This window comes from Phyllopteryx taeniolatus, chromosome 15 (genome assembly GCF_024500385.1).
Source record: "Phyllopteryx taeniolatus isolate TA_2022b chromosome 15, UOR_Ptae_1.2, whole genome shotgun sequence".
Lineage (NCBI taxonomy): Eukaryota > Metazoa > Chordata > Actinopteri > Syngnathiformes > Syngnathidae > Phyllopteryx > Phyllopteryx taeniolatus.
In genome coordinates, this window is record NC_084516.1 from 22,373,723 (window position 1) to 22,395,036 (window position 21,314).

The following is a 21,314-nucleotide window of genomic DNA, read 5'->3' on the forward strand; positions in this document are numbered from 1 at the left end:
CAAAGAGATTCTCCATACAGAAGGAGTCTTGAACCTGTCATTGCAAAGTATTAAATAAATACCAGTTAGCATGGTCAATACTTTTTCCATGTGTCATTTTGCATTATTACACACAATTTAATTTATTTAACTGTACAAAAGGCTTTGTTTGCAATGACAGTTTCAAGAAGCCGTCTGTGTGGAGAAACTAGTCACACGCATTGCTCTGGTGTGACTTTACAAGGTACTTTGTCAATTCTTCAATACGCGTAACACATACAGAGGATTGAAATTACGGTACTCAAGGGCCCGCAGTGCTACAAAAGACTACAAATAACAATATAAAACGCTAAATAAACTATAGTATATACCAGGGGTGGGCAAACCTTTGGGCTCAGGGGCCACATGGACTTAAAATTTGACAGGCGGGCCAAGCCAGGACCAGATGCTTTCATATCAAAAATATACCAAAACAAATGCATTGTAGTGTTAATACTTAGATTTACTTCTAATGGGAACAGTGTGGTATTGTTGATCACCTTTTTTTGCCAGTGAATCAAAGTCTGGTGTTGGGTTTGTTGTGGCAATTCTCAGAACACATTGGAAATGTCTCTGCGCTTAAGGAAGCATAAAACTCATCCAGTTTGAGAGTTGAACTTCTCTTTTAAGATTGTATCACATTGGAGATCAATGTGTTCCATCTGCAGCCCCCGTGGCGCTTTTTCAGGGTCGTGTGTGATGGAACATGACTGACACCAGCTGCAATGACGAGTACATTTTTCCAAAATCAGAGAACCGATGGCAGAACTCTCCATGCAGGTCGTCTAGTGATTTCCTGTATTTTTTCAGCGAAGCCAGTGTGGGCAAATGAACAAACAACTTGGTTTGCCATTTGCTTTGAGAATAAAGCTAGCTTGGTTTTGAAGGCTCTGATGTTTGTTTACATTTCATGCACAAACTGGTCTTCCCCTTGTAGCGTCACGTTCAGCTCATTCAGATGTGTCAGTATGTCCACAGCAAAAGCTAAATCACAAAACCAATCTGTGTCACTCAGCTCAGGAAAATTGGTCAGTTTCCTCCAGTAATGCCCAAAAAAGATCCTGTTTGAGATAGATATAGCGATCCATCAGTGGTAATGTTGGCAAGCGTACTCCAAGGTAGATTGTGCCTCTTGATGGCACCCGACACCACTCTCATACAAATCCTCTCCTCATGTTTTTTTCCTTCAGGGATTCCATGGCCAAAAACTCCTCTGTTATCTCAAAATTGTCATTAATCCCTTTTAAAACATTTAAAGCTGAGCGGTATCCTTTATGTCATTACTTTCGTCCAGTACCAAGGAATACAATGTACTGTAAATGACTCTGCTTTTTTTGTTTAGCTTGTTAGCTAAGTCGTCAATAATTAGCTCCACGCGGCGAGTCACTGTCTTGCGTGATAAGCTGATGTTTTCAAATTTCTTCTTGCTCTCAGGACACAAGACACTTGCTATCACTACCACGCATTCTTTCAGAAACTCTCCTTGGGAACGAGGCATGCTGATCTTTGCTAGTTTGAATGCCAGCAAAAAAACTAGCCTTGGTAACTGAATCTTGGATGGCAGTTTGTCAGATAAAAAGGTGTTTCGCTGAGCCTGCAAGCTTGATTTTAACCACTGAGTGGTAGCAATCAGTTCCTGCGTTGACTGGTTGTTAGCATAATCAACATGCTTGATAGAAAAGAGATGCCTGATGTTATATTCCTCTAAAACTGCAATGGTTTCTCAAAGGCCTTTTTAAACTCCCGCGCGGCTGGCAGCACCCACATTGTATCATGTGACCGATGCATTGGGCCGTGCACACAAGTCAAGGTCAGAGAAGCAAGCCAAATAAGACGTATAAATTAGATGAAAAAGCCCCAATGCTGCTAAAATGACTAGTGCGACTCTGAGCCACACACACACACACACACACGTGGTGCGTCAGAGTTCAGAAGAGGTAGAGGGCGCAGAGCGGGCAGAGAGTTCAGATTCCTGAAAGCCTGATCAATAAAATTGTCTTCGAGTAGGCTAGTCCTGGCCAGCAGACTCCGCAGTCTCCTCCCTGATGTGGTGCATGACTAACCCCTCGAAGCACTTCCTCAGGATGGAAGTGAGTGCTACCGGACGGTAGTCATTGAGGCAGGAGGGAGACGACTTCTTCGGGACCGGGACGATGGTGGTGGCTTTGAAACACTTGGGGACAAACCCTGATTCAAGGAGGTGTTAAAGATGTCCTTGAAGACATCTGTGAGTTCAGCTGCACAGTGCCTCATAACACAACCAGGTATTTTATCTTGGCCCGGGGTTTTTCGTGTGTTGATCCTGTCGCGAGATCTTTTCACGCTGTCCCGGGTCAGTGTCAGCACTTGGTCACCACGAGGGGGTGGAGTCTTGTGTGCAGGGGTGCTGTTGTGTGCCTCAAAGCGAACACAGAAGTCATTTAGCAGTCACACGCAGTCCGCCGCTGCGAGTCTTACCTCCCGCGTGAGTTCTGTCCGCTCGGTAGTTAACGCTGCTGTTAAGCCATGTTTCCAAAAACACAGCACTCTCCCACAGTGTTACAGGCAGAGCGGAGCAGTCGAATGTAATCCAGCTTGTTGTCCAGAGAGCGTACGTTGACTAACAACGATGGAGGGAATAGCCGGCTTCTGTGGTACCGCCGCGCTAACCCCATTTCTGCTTCCTTCTTCGCCGTTCATGGCCCCTCCACTCTGGGCGCGAGGCAGGAGTGGGGGTCGCAGCTGTTGTAGGCACCCGGAACAGACCGCAGTTCCCGTAGTTTAACTCCGTAAAAGTAGTTCTGCCGATATCGAGCAGAAGCTTACGACTGTATCTGCCTGCGTCTTGGAACATGTAGACATGACGAAGACGTACGTTCTCTTTCACGGCCAAGTTCAGATGTATCAAGAGTGAAATGACCGTGGAAATGTGCGGTGCCTCATGCCAACTTCATGGCTTGCGTACGCACGTTTCTGCAGCTGTTGGTACTTTGGCGACACTTAGAGGTGATGCTGGGAAACTGTTCTAATAAATCTGCACATCGGAGACACATGAACAATTAGCACTGGTGAACAATTCATGACCGACAACATTCGATTTCAACAATGTCAAAGAAGCAAGGACTCGGAATCAGTATATTTAATCAATCACTGATATTTGTGAGGATGCCTATATATTGATCAAGGCGATCATTTATGCCGCCGATTGCCCTTACAATCTCGTGACTCGGGTGAGGACACGACCAGTCGGGCGGGCAGCAGCAGCCGGTTGTCCGAGTGTAATTGCGTCGGAGACGCTGGGGATGCCGGAGGAGACGCAAAGGAACGGTGGACGAAACCTCCGCGTATGTGACACTGGTGATGCCAGCACTGGATTTGAGCAGACGCCATGTTTCAGTAGGAAATCCACGCAAGTCTTTGTACATGAGGCCCCGGGACCGGCTGGGCTTCAGCCGACCCACCGAATGGCCCCAGAATTCCTTCATTGTGTCCAAATTATACAATAAAACCCCCCTCGCCCAGCTCAGCTCGTGACTGCAGACATTATGCGAGAGAGAGAGAGAGAGAGAGAGAGAGAGATGAGGCTTGATCGACGCCCTAACAAGTCGACCTTTTAACATGGTGGCACACGACCGCCAATAAAATCACACAGCTGACAAATGACTTCCTGTCTGGTTACAATAAAACAGCGCGACAGCGACCATCCGGCTGTGCGACGGTGAGCCCAAAGCAGTTTTTTTGTTTTGGTTTTTTTTAATAGCAATTGGTCAACTCTTGTCGCCGGTCACAAGGCCTACGTGACTTTCCAGAGCTAATACGCTAGGCAAACACCCTCCATTCCCACCCAATTGCAAGTGCTACAACTGATTCATTCCTCATCAAAAACTTGTTGCTTGAACCCAGAATATACACAGCACATACTTGTATGACCCCCCCCCGCTCACCGGCTAAAGCTTTTACCTTTATTTTGAACAACAACGAGGTTACTTGAGTTGAAAACGCATTGAATCCCTCAACTCAACAGCGTCCATCGAAGCACGTAAACTCAACCAAAATATATCCGCACAAGCACTCGGTAGTAGAGTCTAAATCCCATAGTACTCACATTTTCACCGTACCTTGTCGCTCGTTGAAAGGAGGGGGCGATGTATGACTTGGTCCACCCATAAGTGAGGAAATATCTGGGTGGACTCAATTTGACAAAAGGCAAAGAACCACATTTTCCTCTTAGACTCCCCCCCCCCCCCCCCTTTCTTCACCAATGTGGCTCCTGACTCATGGATCTGTGTTAGTAGGTCAGGAGTTAAGTGCATTGGCAGTGTGCCGTTGATTGACAGCCACTCCAGCCAATGACACGGCTGTATTTTTAAATTCCAGCCAATGACTTTCGCGAAGAGTGGATGGCGCAAATAGGATATGATGTCATCACAATGCCCGCACTGGGAGCGACCGTAAAAGCGGACGTGAGCACGTTCACACTTCCAAGCAAATATAAAACACATTCACACCTACGGACAATTGAGAGTCTTTGAAAAAAAAAGCATTACTATCTATGTATTTGATATCGCTATTGTTTCCTGTATTACATTGTACTGGCGTTCTACCTTTCATTGAATGTAAGGTATGATTTGTACATTGTCCTTGACATATGACGTTACTCGTCAACTATATTAAGAATTCCAATTGATGAATATTTAAATATGGCATGATTTATTATTATTTAAAAACAATCCCATCGTCAGGATTTCAACCACAGTTTGCAGTTCAAGTACTGTGTACACTGTTCTGGATTTGGACGTTTTTAAATCCTTCACCTTTAGTGGCCTGTAGAGGTCGCTGTAGTATAACTCGTGTGGGAGAAAATGGATGGATGGATAATCATGAGGGCTGTTTTAAACACCGGGCTCCCTGTTCAAATCTGTGTCAGAGGTGAAGATGCCATTCAGTGAAGAAATCCATCGTTTCCTTCTCCACATTGCAGTCTCACACACAGAAAAAAAAAATTTGTGTTTGTTGGTTTTGTATTTAAATAGATAACATCAATTAGAGTTTATTTATCCATCTCCAACTGCCCTTCTTTTGGATGTAAATCTTTTTTCAAAGCCCAACAGGAAAACAACCCCGAAAAATAAGAATGTTCTTCAATAAAAGTCCAAACCTCAAACTATTAACAGTCCCTGCCGAGGAGTTTTGATAAAGATGATTGAAAAAAACAATTCAATGATGTTATATTCTTTGTTCCAGCCGCGTTATTAGTGGCGCATGTGCTATATACTGGCGGGCCAGCTCTAATACACATTTAATATGGTCTTGCGGGCCGAATATAATTACATCGTGGGCCAAATTTGGCTCCCGGGCCTGAGTTTGACATATATGTTCTAAAGCAACAGTACTCTTACTTGAGTACAGTTTTTGACTAGTCTACCTACCTCTGTACTTAAGCAATCATGTAGGTAGCTTGAGCACAAATGGCGTGCCATTAAACTTGGGGTCTTCCATCAGGCGAGGGGTGACGATACAAACTCCGCACAGGCGGGGCCGGGGATCGAATCCCAGTCCTGAGAACTGTGAGGCAGACGCTCTAACCAGTCGTCCACCGTGCCGCCTGAACAGGACCGGTTATTAAAAAACAAAAACAAACAAAGATTCCTACACAGGTGTTTAAACAATAAAAAAAAAATCAACAACCCGGACAGGGTGCCCCCTTCCTTCTTGAAAGTCTGCGCGGACCAGCTCACTCCAGTTTTCACACAGATTTTCAATAGATCTTTAGAACTGGGTGAAGTCCCATCCTGCCTCAAACGCTACACCATCATCCTAGTCCCCAGGACACTTGCAATTTCAGGACCGCATACCGGTCACCCTTACATCTGTGGTCATGAAGTCCTTTGAACGCCTCGTGCTGGACCACCTAAAGAGCATCACAGGACCCCTGTTGTACCCCCCTGCAGTTTGCCTACCAAGCAAACAGGTCTGTGGATGACGCAGTCAACATGGGGCTGCACTTCATCCTGGAACACCTCGATGGCGCAGGGACCTATGCGAGAATCCTGTTGGTGAACTTCAGCTCTGTGCTCAACACCATCATCCCCAAACTGCTCTCCTCAAAGCTTCTCCAGCTCAGTGTCTCACCTGCCGTCTGCTAGTGGATTGACAGCTTCCTGATGGGAAGGACACAGCAGGTGAGGCTTGGGGACACCGCCTCGTCCACACACATCATCAGCATGTACTTCCTAAGGCTTCTATGGAAGCAAGGCCTGCCACAGGAGCTGTTGAGGCAGTTCTACACAGCAGTCATTGAATCAGTCCGGTCCTTCATCCATCACAGTCTGGTTTGGTGCTGCCACAAAGAAGGACACAATCAGAACGCAACGGACAGTCAAGACTGCCTAAAAGATTGTCGGTACCCACCTACCCGCTCTTGAGGACTTGCACGCTGCCATAACTAAGACAAGGGCATGCAAAATCCTCTTGGACACTCCACATCCTGGTCACCAGCTCTTCCGGCTCCTTCCATCAGGTAGGCGCTAACGAACAAGGCAAACTAAAACCATCAGGCACTCCAACAGCTTCTTCCCTCTTTCCATCAACCTCTGAGACAGTTGACTTACAATTTCATTGTAACATGCTGCTACAATTAGGAACATCTCTGTTGGGACCGTTCTACATTATCCGTGCACTCACTGTTTTATCACGCTGCACTATTTGCCTACTGTTGTTGATTAATTACTACTGGCCACTTATGTGCTTGAGAAATCTGCACCATTTACACAATTGTCACTGTGCCAGATCATCGCACTATTGGTCACTTTTAAATTGCTCTAAATTGCTTGAGGACTGCATCCTTTGGCCAATGCCATGATATCAGCAGCACCACAAATACAAGTGTCAGATTGTGGGAATCAAGTTCTGCACAGGGCGTACTGTGTCTGTCCATCTTTCGTGTGAAATATAACTGTTGTCAGATTCTCCGCTATGATTAAGTTGGATAAACAAGCTACTTAATTAAGAAGAATTTATTGAACATTCCATAGTTGAATGTACACAATGGTCAAGTGAAAAACAGCTTATAAAAATCATGCATCTGGTAGGGAGGACATTTAATCAACACCAGGTTTAGCAACGTTCAATAAAGAGAAAATATAAACAAAAATAATGTTCAAACTGAGGAATATAAATTACAAATCTGTGCAATGTGGTATGGAAAACTACAGCGGGAGAAATAAGTATTGAACACGTCACCATTTTTCTCACTAAATATATTTCCAAAGGTGCTGTTGACCTGAAGATTTTACCAGATGTTGGGAACAACCCAAGTAATGCATACATACAAAGAAAGTAGAACAAATAAGCTCAGAAATTAAGTTATGTGTAATAATGTGAATTTGACACAGGGAAAAAGTATTGAACACGCAAACTGGTATTTATTTAATTGTACAAAAGCCTTTGTTTACAATGACAGCTTCAAAGACGCCTCCTGTATGGAGAAACTAGTCACATGCATTGCTCTCGTGTGATTTCGGTCCCACACAAGCAGTCTTCAAATCTTGAGGGTTCCGTGGGCTTCTTTTATGGACCTTGAGTTTCAGTTCTTTCCATAGATTTTTGATTTGATTCAAGTCGGGTGATTGGCTGGGCCATTCTAACAGCTTTATTTTTTTTGTTTGAAACCAATTGAGAGTTTCCTTGGCAGTATGTTTTGGATCGTTATCCTGCTGAAATGTCAACCTTGTTTCATTTTCGTCATCCTCGTAGATGGCAGCAGATTTTTTGTCAAGAATGTCTTGGTACATTTTCTAATTCAAGCTTCCTTCAATAATGTGAAGTTTACCAGTACCATTTGATGAAAAGCAACCCCACACCATCATGGTCTCACCTCCAATGAAACCTTTTTGTAGGCCATCTATTAGGACTGAACCAGCTGATATTCATTTGCACTAGCAAGGGGCTGGATTTCTGTTTGATTATTGATCGATTTTAGGTGTTGTCTTGGCTTTCCGTGCCTTTTTGCACTTCCCTATTTTCATGTGTTCAATACTTTTTTCCCCTGTGTCCTTTCACATTATTACACACAAATTAATTGCTGGTCTTATTTGTTCTACTTTCTTTATATGTATGGATTACTTGGGTTGTTTCCAACATCCGGTGAAAATGTCATGTCAATAGCACCTTTGGAAATAGATTAAAAATGGTGACGTGTTAAATACTAATTTCAGCCGCTGTATGTTTCAATGATCAGCCACGTTAACAATAAGCCAAAAGTAGGCAAAAAAAAACAAACAAAAAAAAACAACGGTTCCACTCGCCTGATTATCGTTATTGTAAACTGTAAAATACATCACTGAGTTAAAAGACAGTTTCTCTTTTCCTTTTACACATTTCTATTAATCATACATTCTTTTGTTCTATGGCTGTGGCCGATGTGCAGTACATGCGCCACTACTAGATAACAACATCCATCATAACATAAAATCCTCATCATCAGGAGACACAAAAGGAATGCAGAAGCAAACTGCGTTCTCTAGTCTTTCTCTCGGCTCGTAAAAGAGAGACCCGGCATCCTAGTTGGGAGGATGATTCGTTTCGGATATGCACGCTGTCTGAACATTCGCCAAATAGCTATCCTTGCTCGCAGAAGAAGCCAATGTTTGTTCACCAAAGCCATGGTGACTTCTTAAGTAAAACCTTCACAGACAAAGTACTACAGGGTAAATAATTGTGCATGTTGCACAGCAACATTGGAAAAAACATCTGAATGGGAACACAAGCACGGTAGCACACGCAGGTTTAAAGAGTGAGATGGGGGAGCACAAACGTGAGTCACACTTGAGAAAGTCTTTTGAAACATTCAGTCACTGTCACTGCAAATTTGCTCCTTTCACTTCATGCCGCTCATTGAAAGGCAAACACAGAATATTTCACACAGACGCTCATCTATGTGTCTGACAATTCGATCACCAGCTCATCAGTCTGTTGCTCATTATCACCCAGTAATTCTGTTTCCGGCACTGACAAGCGCTCATTTTGCTCCAGCTCGATCTGGGATGCCCTGTCAACCAAGTCCTCGTGGTTAGTCTTGGAGTCCTCACTGAGTAAGGCTGCTTGCTCTGCCATCGAATTGTTGGAAGGAGCCGTGGTGACATAGCCTGTTGATGTGGAGCCACTGCCACTGTGGTGAGAATTAGCTTTTGCAGCCATCTGTGCTGGGTGTTGGACTTGCTGGTGTGGCATAGGCATTGGCATTTGCATGGGGTAAAAATTCTGCATGTATTGGTAGGCTGGCATAGGGTGATAGCCATTGACGGGAATGTAGAGCTGTGGGGGGACCATTGGCCGATGCATTTGACTCTTCATGGGCATGAACTGGGGTTGATGGAAGGGTGGGGTCTTTTTTGGGCTAGTGTAGCGTGATGCATTCACCGTGTTCATGCTGATATTGCTAACAGGGCTGGTGCTGAGAGAACTTGTCTGGGTAGTGTTGCTGGTGCCTGACGTTTGAGCAGAGTTATTATAATTGGACAGATTTTCCCAGGAGCGCAGACGTGTGTGGATGTCCTTGAAGCGTGGCCGTCTTGCTTGGAATTCATTCCAACACTCCAGCATAAGGGTGTATATCCAAACTGGGCAGTCATCAGGACACTGCAATACCCGGTGGCTGCGCACCATCTCGATCACGTCGTGGTGGGAGTAGCCACAATAAGGCTGTAGACCATAACTGAAGGTCTCCCAAAGCAAAACGCCGTAAGACCAGATGTCAGAGTCTGTGGAGAACTTCCCATACATTAGAGCCTCAGGGGACATCCATCTAATAGGGAAAGGGCTTGTTCCCATCAAATTGTAGTAATCAGCTGAGTAGACATCTCTGAAGAGGCCAAAATCCATGATCTTGATGCTTAGCTTGTCAAAAACCAGAATGTTCCGGGCTGCAAGATCTTTATGGACAACCTGGTGGCTAGAAAGGTACTCCATTCCGGCAGCAATCTGGGTAATGATATGAAGGAAATCAGCCTGTTCCAATGTGGACTTTACTGTCCTGTCGTCATCTGAGCTGCCAACATCCGAGTTGGGAGAGCGCATCACAAGGTACTCGTGCAAATCGCCAATGCTTGAATAAGTGAATATAATGCTTTGTGGCTGCTCTTTGGTTATGGCGCCCAGAAGACAAACGATATTCTGATGCTGAAGGTGAGAGCGGAGCATGGCTTCATGGCGAAATTCCTCACTGAGAGTGGGATCCACCTTGTCCTTCAGTGTCTTGATGGCCACCACATGGGTCTGCTCGCCAGGTGCAGTGCCATAAAGGTGCCCTTTGTAAACCTTGCCGAACCGATCCTCACCGAGCTCCTCCATAAATCTTACAGCTGATATATTAATCTCCCTCAATTTTGCCTGTAACCACAAAACAAAAACAAACAGTCTTCAAAAAATATGCCCAACAATAAAATAATCAATCAGTGGGTATCTATACAATTGCGAAAACCCACGTTCCCCCTGTATTATTGCAATTTACAGTAACTCAACAATTGCTTGTACTTTATAATATCAATAATGTGGTGTTGTTGATGTAACAGACCATTAAAAGCTCTAGTTTGGATTTGAGGATTCATTTTTTGCAATTTGTCGAAATAAGTCATGGCAAACAAACATAACTGGCGGGGGGTTTTAAGAACCTCAACATATAAATTATGCATTAATGTCAGTCCGTTGGGAAATACAGTACAGTGGAACCATCTAGCTTTTATACCGCTTAAGGCTTCTTTATACTGGCGCGCGGGCGGCGACCGCGCTGACGTCACTGCGGCTGTCCCGCAGTGATACTCGAGCGCAACCCACGCGGGCTGTTTTGAAAATGTGCTGCAGTTCTCCTCCAAGTCGGGGCTGTCGCTGCAGCTGGTATTGGCTAGACATTTGTAAACCAAAAATGTTTTATTTTTATTTATAACTAAAACTAATGCAGAAAGGGGCATGAGCCACCATACGTGAAGCAATGCAAGACAAAAAAAACTCCTCACGCCACACACGGCCACTGCACTGATCATCCAGGGCCCCCGGCATGGCCTACAAAATCAGGCATGGCATAAAACAATTCGCTCCAAATAGTCCCGTTATACCTGCCGACCGACTTGGGACACTCTCATCGCTCTCGCCGTAAAGATCGACTAGCTAGCGTCACCACGGATGAACCCATGCAACTGGGCAGGTTCCGTCTCTCCCCTGAGGGATGTCGACGGCGGCTGAGGGGAGGGCGGCGCTTCTACTGCGTGCAGTTGGGTCACTCCGTGAGAAACTGTCACATCCAAGTTGCCGGTGCCGGTAGCAAGGGCACGGGAGAGGTGAGTCTGAATTTCATTCAGGAAGACCCTGCCCGGGTTCTTTCTAAAGTGACACTATGCTCTCCTGATCAAGAAATTCATACACTTGTATTAATTGACTCTGGTTCTGACGCAAACTTACTCAACTCCCTCCTCGTTAGACGTATGCACCTTAGAACACGTCAACTTGGCCAACATTCTTGTATATGCTGTGTATCAGAAGCGAACACTGATATCGCTGTTAGCTAATGCTAATCTGTGCTAACATTGCAACTCTGCTCACCTTTTAGCTTTTACATGGTCTCTATGTCGGGCAGTATTATGTAAATTGCCTTATTGTGACGCTACAATAAATGCCTGAAATGTTGTGTGCCGAAGGGGATTTGGGCAATTTATCATTCCGTATTCAAGTCTTGCGATGATACTGTCTATCATGGTAGACGCCATGGTAGAGGGTGAGGCCATGGAGAAGGAGTTCTCGATGGCTTTGAGGAAATTCTGGTCCACCATCCGGGGTCGCAGTAGGGGGAAGCAGTGCACCATCTACATTGTGTATAGTGAGGATGGGGCACTACGAACGTTGTGAGTCGGTGGGGAGAATACTTTGAAAACCTCCTCAATTCCACCAACATGCCTTCCCATGAGGAAGCAGAGTCTGGGGTTTCTGAGGCGGGCTCTCCTATCTCTGGGTTTGAGGTCACTGAGGTAGTTAAAAAGCTCCTCTGTGGCAAGGCCCTGGGGGTGGATGAGATTCGCCCGCAGTTCCTAAAGGTTGTGGGGCTGCCCTGGTTGACACGCCTCTGCAACATCGCATGGACATCGGGGATAGTGCCGTTGCACTGGCAAACTGAGGTGGTGGTCCCCCTTTTTTAGAAGGGGAGCGGAGGGTGTGTTTCAACTACAGGGGGATTACACTCCTCAGCATGCCTGGTAAGGTCTATTCAGGGTTGCTGGAAAGGAGGGTCCGTCGGGAAGTTGAATCTCAGATTCAGGAGGAGCAGTGTTGTTTTCGTCCTGGCCGCGGAACAGTGGACCAGCTCTACACCCTCGGCAGGGTCCTCGAGGGTGCATGGGAGTTTGCCCAACCAGTCTACATGTGTTTTGTGGACTTGGCGAAAGTGTTTGACCATGTCCCTCGGGGAGTCCTGTGGGGGGTGCTTCAGGAGTATGGAGTACCGAACCCATTGTTTGGTCCATGTACGACCAGTGTCAGAGTTTGGTCCGCATTGTAAGTCGGACTCGTTTCCGGTGAGGGTTGGACTCCCTCAAGGCTGCCCTTTGTCACCAATTCTGTTCATAACTTTTATGGACAGAATTCCTAGGCGCAGCTGAGGCATAGAGGAGGTCTGGTTTGCTGGCCTCAGTATTGCATCTCTGCAATACTCTATCGACCGGAGAGGTTCTCTGGAGATTCTGGGAACATTAAGCCGTTCATCACTCAGTGCGAACTCCACTTTGAGCTGCAGGCAGCTGCCTTTCCCACCGAGCGGCCAAAAATCGCTTTCGTCATTTCGTCAATTCTGCCGCGTGTCATTTGTGGGCTTTTTTCGTAAAGACTATGGAGCAAATTTTTCAGTTTTCCGCACCAGATCGTGAGGCAGCTCGCTCCCTTGTTACCTTACAACAAGGCAAGCGCAGGGTGTCAGATTACGCGATTGAGTTTCGCATTCTAGCAGCTCAGAGTCAAGGACTATCCCCTGCCGTCAAGGATCATTTGGTCCCGTTATACCTGCCGACCGACTTGGACACTCTCATCGCTCTCGCCGTAAAGATCGACTAGCTAGCGTCACCACGGACGAACCCATGCAACTGGGCAGGTTCCGTCTCTTCCCTGAGGAACGTCGACGCCGGCTGAGGGAAGGGCGGCGCTTCTACTGCGTGCAGTTGGGTCATTCCGTGAGAAACTGTCACATCAAAGTTGCCGGTGCCGGTAGCAAGGGCACGGGAGAGGTGAGTCTGAATTTCATTAAGGAAGACCCTACCCGGGTTCTTCCTAAAGTGACACTATGCTCTCCTGATCGAGAAATTCATACACTTGTATTAATTGACTCTGGTTCTGACGCAAACTTACTCAACTCCCTCCTCGTTAGACGTATGCACCTTAGAACCTTTCAAATAAAACGCCACCGCAACACCTACGCTGCAGATGGCAGTTTTATGGGCAGATCACTCACCGCACCCAAACACTCACATTGACATTTCCTGATTCTCACCCAGAACGCATTAGTTTTCATGTTTTTCACACCATGAATCATGACCTTATTTTAGGGAACCCATGGTTGAAATTACATAACCCCATTGACTGGTCCTCTGGGCAGGTTATGTCATGGGGCAGCAATTGCGCCCAGAACTGTTTCAAGCCTCCATGTGATGTTCAGGGCTATGTTTCAAATGACAATTCACAGACCCCATCTGGGGATCCTGACTTATCTCAAGTGCCCACCTGTTACAGTCCAAGGCCAAATCCCTTCCACCCCACAGACCTTATGACTGTGCTGAGTTGCATTCAACACACCAACGAGACATTATGAGTATTTGGTAATGCCTTTTGGAGTAATTAACGCTCCAGCTGTTTTCCAGAACTTTGTCAATGATGTCTTGCGTGACATGTTGAATGTGTACGTTTTTGTATATTTGGACGATATTTTGATATTCTCCCCCGATGAGGAGACTCACATCATTCATGTCCGCTCTGTGTTGCAGCAGTTACTTCAGAATTAACTTTATGTCAAGGCTGAGAAATGTGAGTTCCACAAGGCGTCCGTTTCTTTTCTGGGGTTCGTGCTGGCTCCAGGTGAAATCAAAATGGACCCTTGCAAAGTTGATGCCGTGACTAATTGGCCCACTCCCACGTCATGCAAAGACGTACAAAGGTTCTTAGGTTTCGCTAATTTCTAGAGAAAGTTCATTAGAAATTTCAGTTCGATAGCCTCACCTTTGCATGATCATCTGGGTTTCACCCTGAAACCAACGGCCAAACTGAGGCTGAACCAGGACCTGGAGATTGGGCTCCGATCTATCACTTCACAGGAGCCACGATCCTGGTCTCAGAAACTGGTTTGGGTCGAATTCTCTCATAATTCCCTCCCCTCTGCATCCACTGGTCTATCGTCTTTTCACGTTGCGCATGGTTACCAACCATCTCTATTTCCTACCATAGGCCCAGAGTCCACAGTTCCAGCGGCATTGACCTTGGTGAGACGCTGCAGGAGCACCTGGGAGCGAGCCCGCCAGATGCTGCTGCGCCAGGGAGGGTCCTACAAAACCGCCGCTGACCGTCGGAGGACGCCGGCCCCGAACTACAAAGTTTGGCTCTCTACCAAACATATTCCATTCCGGGTGGAGTCCAGGAAGCTCGCTCCCAGGTTCGTTGGGCCCTTCCCCATCACAAAGCTCATCAACACTGTCACCGTGAAGCTTAGGCTCCCAAGGTCGATGCGGTTCCACCCTACTTTTCACGTCAGCCTGCTCAAGCCCGTCCGGGAGTCGCCTCTGTTGGATACTGTTGCCTTTTTTGGATTGCCTGCCTGTGTACCGACCTCTGCCCGTACATTAAACCTTTCTTTTTTTAAACTGTCCATTTGTTTTGGAGTCGTGCATTTTTGGGTCATATCCTCTGTTCCGTTCATGACAATGATCTCCAACTCTCACTAAAGTGCTTCGCAGCAGAGTGTGAAGCGGCAGGGATGAAAATCAGCACCCCCAAATCTGAGACCATGGTGGAGTGCCCTCTCCAGGTCGGGGATGAGATCCTGCTCCAAGTGCAGGAGTTCAAGTATCTTGGGGTCTTGTTCACGAGTGAGGGAAGAATGGAATGGGAGATCGCCAGGCGGATTGGTGCAGCGTCCGCAGTGATGCTGACTTTGTATCGGTCCGTTGTGGTGAAGAAGGAGCTTTACCAGTCACTCTACGTTCCTACCCTCACCTATGATCACGAGCTGTGGGTCGTGACCGAAAGAACAAGATCCTGGATCCAAGCTGCTGAAATGAGTTTTCTCCGCAGGGTGTCTGGGGTTTCCCTTAGAGTTAGGGTGAGAAGCTCGTTCATCAGGGAGGGTCTCAGAGTAGAGCCGCTGTTCCTCTGCATTGAGAGGAGCCAGATGAGGTGCCTTTGGCATCTGATTCGGATGCCTCTCGGACGCCTCCCTGGTCAGGTGTTCCGGGCACATCCCACTGGGATGAGACCCCGGGGACGACCCAGGACACGCTGCACAGACTATGTCTTCCGGCTGGCCTGAGAACGCCTCGGGATCCTCCTGGAAATGCTGGATGGAGTGGCTGGGGAGAGGGAAGTCTGGGCTTCCCTGCTAAAGCTACTGCAACTGCGACCCGACCTCGGATAAGCGGAAGAAAATGGATAGATGGATGGATGGATGGATCATGGTAAACGTGACAGGCCGTGGGGCTGCTCAGTCTCGGAGGCTGAAAGGTACACTATGGTTTCGGCCTGTGGTTTACCACGGATGCCATTATGCTCCGTGCCGACCCGTCACTTTCTAGCGTTATAAACAGGTATGCCAGGTATGAAGATAAATTAAAGGGCCCATATTTTGGCTATTTAGACCTCCATAGAGTGACTGTCTAACATAGACTTAGTATAAAAGTGTCAATTTCATTTAAATAATCACCTTGGTTTTGTCATAGAAGAATCCAGAAAGGGCCCCTCTGACAGCTACATCTGTATAACCCAGTTTTGTATCCGCTTTGTCCATATTTGGCGAAGACCGCCCTCTTTCCTCTGATTGGTTGGCTCCGTATAGAAGACCCACTCGTGAGAGCACACCTGTTTGTTATGTTGACAGCGCCGGCACGGGAGATCTTCGCTCGTGACGTAGATAAGCTCGAGATATTCGAATGACCTGATTTCCGGCCTTTTCAACAGAAAAAAAATGTCTGGAACTGAGGAATGCGTGGACGATTTTAATCCATATTTCACATGTTTACTGAGGCACCTTAGAGCCAATATTACATTGCAAATACTAGAAAAAGTTGGTTTGGTAAAATATGGCTCCTTTAAACACATGGACTAACTTTAGAAGAGTTATAGGCCGCAAGTCAAAAAGTGATTTTCTAGCAAAGCCACTGTTCTTTCATCATCAGAAATTGTGTTGTCACCTATTTCTATTTTGCACAATATTTCCAGAACCAAACAATGATCAAAGTACGGCCAATATCACACGTCGTTCTGTGGCTGGAACGCATTAATTGCATTTCCATTCGTTTGAATGGGAAACATTAGCTCGGTTTGCAAATGTTTCAGTCTGAGAATGGGCTCGTGGAACAAATTAAATCTGTAACCCAAGGTTCCACTGTACTCGGTTTCTCACCCGCACCGTGACTGCCGTGGCAATTTTTTTTGGGGGTGGGGGGGGGACAGTTTAGGCTACATCTACACTATGTTCCTGGTGGCCGGGATTGACAAACGTGATTGCCATGGATGTTTGGCGAGATTTTGTCATGACGGGGTTGTCATGACGGCTGGGAACAGAGTGTAGACATAGCCTTACAACATTTGAACAAATCAGCAAGCCTAAACAGACATTGTTGGACCTTTGAGTTTCTGCTGTATTCAAATGTATTCCTCTGTACAACGGATGTCCCACCTGGTGTTTGTGCTGGTTTAGGAGAGACATCTCCATGTCTTGGTTGGGTGCGCTGCTGAGCTGGCAGCGAGGAGGCGTGTCGGTCGGTGCTTTTTGCTTATTTCGACACACGCAAACCAAAAAGAAGAGGCAAGCAATGACCAAAGGGATGGCAATTGCAGGGATGAGAATGAACAGAATCTCCTTTCTGAGGTTCTCTGGAGGCTCTGTGAATAGAAAGATACTTGCAAGTCATTGGAGCTGAACCTCTTAACCACATTGTACAAATATTACATTAACATTGGTATTTAGCAAGCTTCATATGACGTAAGTAATACATCATGTGCATAAGTAATACAAAAAAGCAGCCCATGCAGTCTACAGTCCTGGTCAGAAGGTTTTGACAGTTATTTAAAAATTATGTGTCACTAACTTTACTCTTTCAATTTGTTTATAGTTTTAAAGAATGGCTCTCTTTAGTACTGTTTTTCAGTAACAAAAAAAAAAAAAAAAAAAAAAAAAAAAACAGCAAAGAAACGCACAAGTTTGTGGTTGAATTGTGCGTGCGGTACGCACGTTTGATGCACAAACCTGTGATTCATCAATACGTTTACATTCATTTTTGGGGGACTTTTTTTTTTTGCGACACAAGTGGTTGGCATAGAGCGCATATATTTTCTGTCACTTCAAATGCTAAGTTCATGAATTCTATCAACTACAAATGCCTCTTTGCCGTGCTATATTTATCCCTTACTATGAATTTTAACAAATGTTCATTCTCGCCTCTTCATTTGTGTTTCTTCTCTGCATGTTTTTAATGATTGCTGCCATATTCATTGCTGTATGACATGATGACTGTACGACGACACGATCATTCAGCGTCACGTATTCTAAACTGTGAATGAAGTTCATTAGCAAGATAGTAGTGTTCTAAGGATCAGCATTATACAGTGGTGTAGGGTGGGTTTCCAGTTTTGTTTTGTTTTGTTTTTTTACCCATAAGGGCCACAGTGCTTAAAGCTTTTAACCTGGACACCGATTACTACTGTTCAAATAATTAGGACTTTGGCGCCATCTGAGGATGCAGTAGACGTAAAGGGTCCATTCCCAGTTAAAAACAAAACAAAAAACAAAACGATTATTATCGTTTGTTGATGCCGAACAGACATCTTTGCTTCCTCTGATTTCGAAATCTGTTCAAATTGTAATTGTTTTCGCTTAAATGCTGACAGCATGGTACTTACTGCAGGGTTGAATATCACACAGGTCCACCCTGACCCGAGGGTCCAAGGTGAAGCACCAGGGAGCCTGCATCTGGCCTCCTGGGTTCCGACAGTAGTTGTGGCTCCCCCTTAGTTCAGGGTAGTCTTGAGACAGATGGTGACTATGAGGGTACTGAGTGCTCCATGGCTGGCAGTAGTGACCGGATTTAGTGATGCTGACAGTCCCTCTGTAGTCAGCCCCGCTTCCATTGTAGCAGTTCTGGTCTGTGGGGGAATCTGAAACATATTGTTATTCATTATGGGTATGACACCATTTGGCTACCGTGTCTATCTCCTTGTCTGCCCGCTTTCCCGGTTGTCTGCTTACATGGTCCTAGTTTTTCTGGAGGCACTCCTATCCTCATACACGAAGCAGCATCGTGTGTTCCTGGACGGGGTAGGAGGTGACAGCTGGGAAGTTCTAGTTGCATGAGGATCATGGGATTGGATCGGGCAATGGTGTACTCAGCTTGGCACAGGTCATTCTCCAGGGCCTCGCACTCATCTCGACAGAGCTGACGTCGCCGAGGACCCCGGGCGCTCTCGTCACACAGAGGGAAGACGTAGTAGCAGAAGGAGGGGATGGCAAATTTGGAGCACTGATCTGACAGATGAGTGGAGGTACCAATCATTGTGAAGGCAGCTTTAACAGAAAGAACCAGAGATATGGTTACACTGTTGATCTGTCCGATTGATTGCCAAAATAGAACAATGACGTGTCGGGCTGCTTATAACTAACAAAGAAAAGTGATTTTCCTACCAGTGATGCGATTTTCACTCTCTCCCTGCATCTGTAGAGACTCCACATAAATGCTCTGGTTGCCAATGAAGCGAGCGCAGGCAATGCCACGGTACGGTTGGCAAAACCCTTTTTCATGTGACCTTCAAAGAAAAAAAGAGAAAAAGTTTGCGCACAAAAGGTTATTGATTTCTGAGCACTGTCCCATCCCCAGTTATAAGCGGGTGTGCACACTTGTGCAACCACACTAGCTCTGTTTACGTGAGCTTTGTTGGAAGCCACATGTAAAAAAAAAAAAAAAAACATGAAAAAAAGTGTCAGAAACTATACTCATACTGTACAGAGTTGAAAGGTTATTTAATAGAAACTGTGTTTATTGTATTCAACTTTAGTACTACCATATTTGACCTACAGTATTGCTCTGAAATCTAGGGAGATGCATGTAAAACATATATAGAACCAAGAATCAATCAAACAAACGTGAACTGCTCGTTACATGTTTATACATACTGTACAGACAAACAACAATTCACATATTGACAGTCATAGAGATAAATAATGTTATATAGGATAAAAATGTTTGCACATACAGTGGTGTGAAAATGTGTTTTTTTGCATAGTTTCTATCGATCACTTTACACTGGAGACAAAGTGAGCGCCGGATGCACATGTCATTGAAACAATGAGTCCCAGCCCTGGAACAATGAGTCCCTGCAACTTATCATCACGGAATACAAATACAGTAATCCTCGACTACATCGCGGTTCTTGCGTCACTGTTCCGCTATAGAGCAGATTTTTATTATAGTGGTGACTCTTTCATCTTTTATACTGTTTGTACAATATTTTTGTGCTATCCATTGTTCTTGTTCTCTGTCAATATATTGTGTGTTTAGGCCTGCCACAATCGCAAATTTTTTTTAGAACAATATATTGTCCCAAAAACGTTCAAGATAAACGATAGTATCGATGAGGTTGTTTTTTTTCTCAGCCACCGATATCATTCTGTCCTGCTAATCAGCGATATGAGCACAACTGTGTAATGTTCTCTCGTTGACTAAATAAATGAACAAATAAATCTTCTCTCCTCCAAGCCTCTCCAGATCAGCGTCTCGCCTGCCATCTGCCCGTGGATTTACAGCTTCCTGACGGGCAGCACACAGCAGGTGAGGCTGGGGTTAGGGTCCACCTCATCTACACGCACCACCAGCACCGGGGCGCCCCAAGGTTGTGTCCTCTCTCCGCTGCTCTTCTCTCTCTACACGAACGACTGCACCTCAACGCACCCGGCTGTCAAACTCCTGAAGTTTGCAGATGACACCGCCATCATCGGATTCATCAAAGACAGTGTGACGAGTCTGCGTATCGACAGGAAGCGGAGCGGCTGGAGCTGTGGTTTGGCCGACACAACCTGGAGCTGAACACGCTCAAGACTGTAGAGGAGGCATACTTCGCCACAGCTGCCCCTCACGCTGTCCAGCTGCCTTGTGTCAACCGGTGAGACCTTCAAGTTCCTGGGAATTACAGTCTCTCAGGACCTGAAGTGGGAGATCAACATCAACTCCATCCTGAAAAAGGCCCAGCAGAGGATGTACTTCCTGCGGCTTCTGAGGAAGCACGGCCTGCCACAGGAGCCGTTGAGGCAGTTCTACACAGCGGTCATCGAATCAGTCCTGTGTTCTTCCATCACAGTCTGGTTTGGTGCTGCTACAAAAAAGGACAAACTCCGACTGCAACGGACAATCAAAACTGCTGGAAAGATTGTTGTTGTTGCCCACCCTTGAGGACATGCATGCTGCCAGAATTAAGACAAGAGCATGCAAAATCCTCTTGGACCCTCCACCTCCTGGTCACCAGCTCTTCCAGCTCCTTCCCTTAGGTACCGAACAATGCAAACTAAAACTAGCAGACATTCCAACAGCTTCTTTCCTCTTTCCATTAACTTCTTAAACAGTTAACTTCCAATTCCATTGCAACATCCTGCCAATTTTTTTTGTCTTGAGTTTGTTGTCACATTTCTGTCGGGCCAATTATACATTACTTAGTAGTCTCGCCACACTGCACTATTTGCATATCTGTTGTTGACCAATACTGGCCACTCATGTGCTTGAGTAGCATCTGCACCATTTGCACAATCGACTGAGTAGTATCTGCAACATTTGCACAATCGACATTCTCCCAGATTATCTAGTCACTTTAAACATCATACATTTCTTGAAGTCTCGGCGCCCTTTGCACAATCGTCAATAAGAGCAAGTAAATAAAAACTGAAAGTTATACGTGTTCAAATAAAGTGCTAAACTTAAGAAAAATAAAGTTTGCGTTTCCCTTCACGGTTTGGCATCTTGACACAACAGTGAAGTCTCAAACAATTGTACTTCGTTGAATTGAACAAATCTTAACTGAACCATTTTAGAGGTTAT

General features: G+C 45.7%; 2 protein-coding genes across 6 annotated transcripts in view; both read right to left on the reverse strand.

The window, feature by feature from the left end:
* nfil3 (nuclear factor, interleukin 3 regulated) overlaps nt 1–4,273 on the reverse strand; it is a 13,997-nt gene extending 9,724 nt beyond the window's left edge. Inside the window, exon 1 of one of the 4 annotated variants that reach the window (XM_061747501.1) lies at nt 4,116–4,273. The gene's annotated coding sequence lies outside the window, so the exon portion shown is untranslated. The other 3 variants (XM_061747500.1, XM_061747502.1, XM_061747503.1) reach the window with 3 other exon arrangements.
* Nucleotides 4,274–6,998: 2,725 nt separating this feature from the next.
* The window catches only part of ror2 (receptor tyrosine kinase-like orphan receptor 2), a 59,319-nt gene continuing 45,003 nt past the window's right edge, over nt 6,999–21,314 (reverse strand). For both annotated transcript variants that reach the window (XM_061747495.1, XM_061747493.1), the window contains exons 5-9: nt 18,914–19,035; nt 18,482–18,796; nt 18,136–18,390; nt 16,913–17,118; nt 6,999–10,386 (exon numbers count right to left, since the gene is read on the reverse strand). In XM_061747495.1, coding sequence (XP_061603479.1) covers nt 8,932–10,386; nt 16,913–17,118; nt 18,136–18,390; nt 18,482–18,796; nt 18,914–19,035 — 2,353 coding nt within the window. In that variant the 3' untranslated portion in view covers nt 6,999–8,931. The remainder of the gene's footprint in view (nt 10,387–16,912; nt 17,119–18,135; nt 18,391–18,481; nt 18,797–18,913; nt 19,036–21,314) is intronic.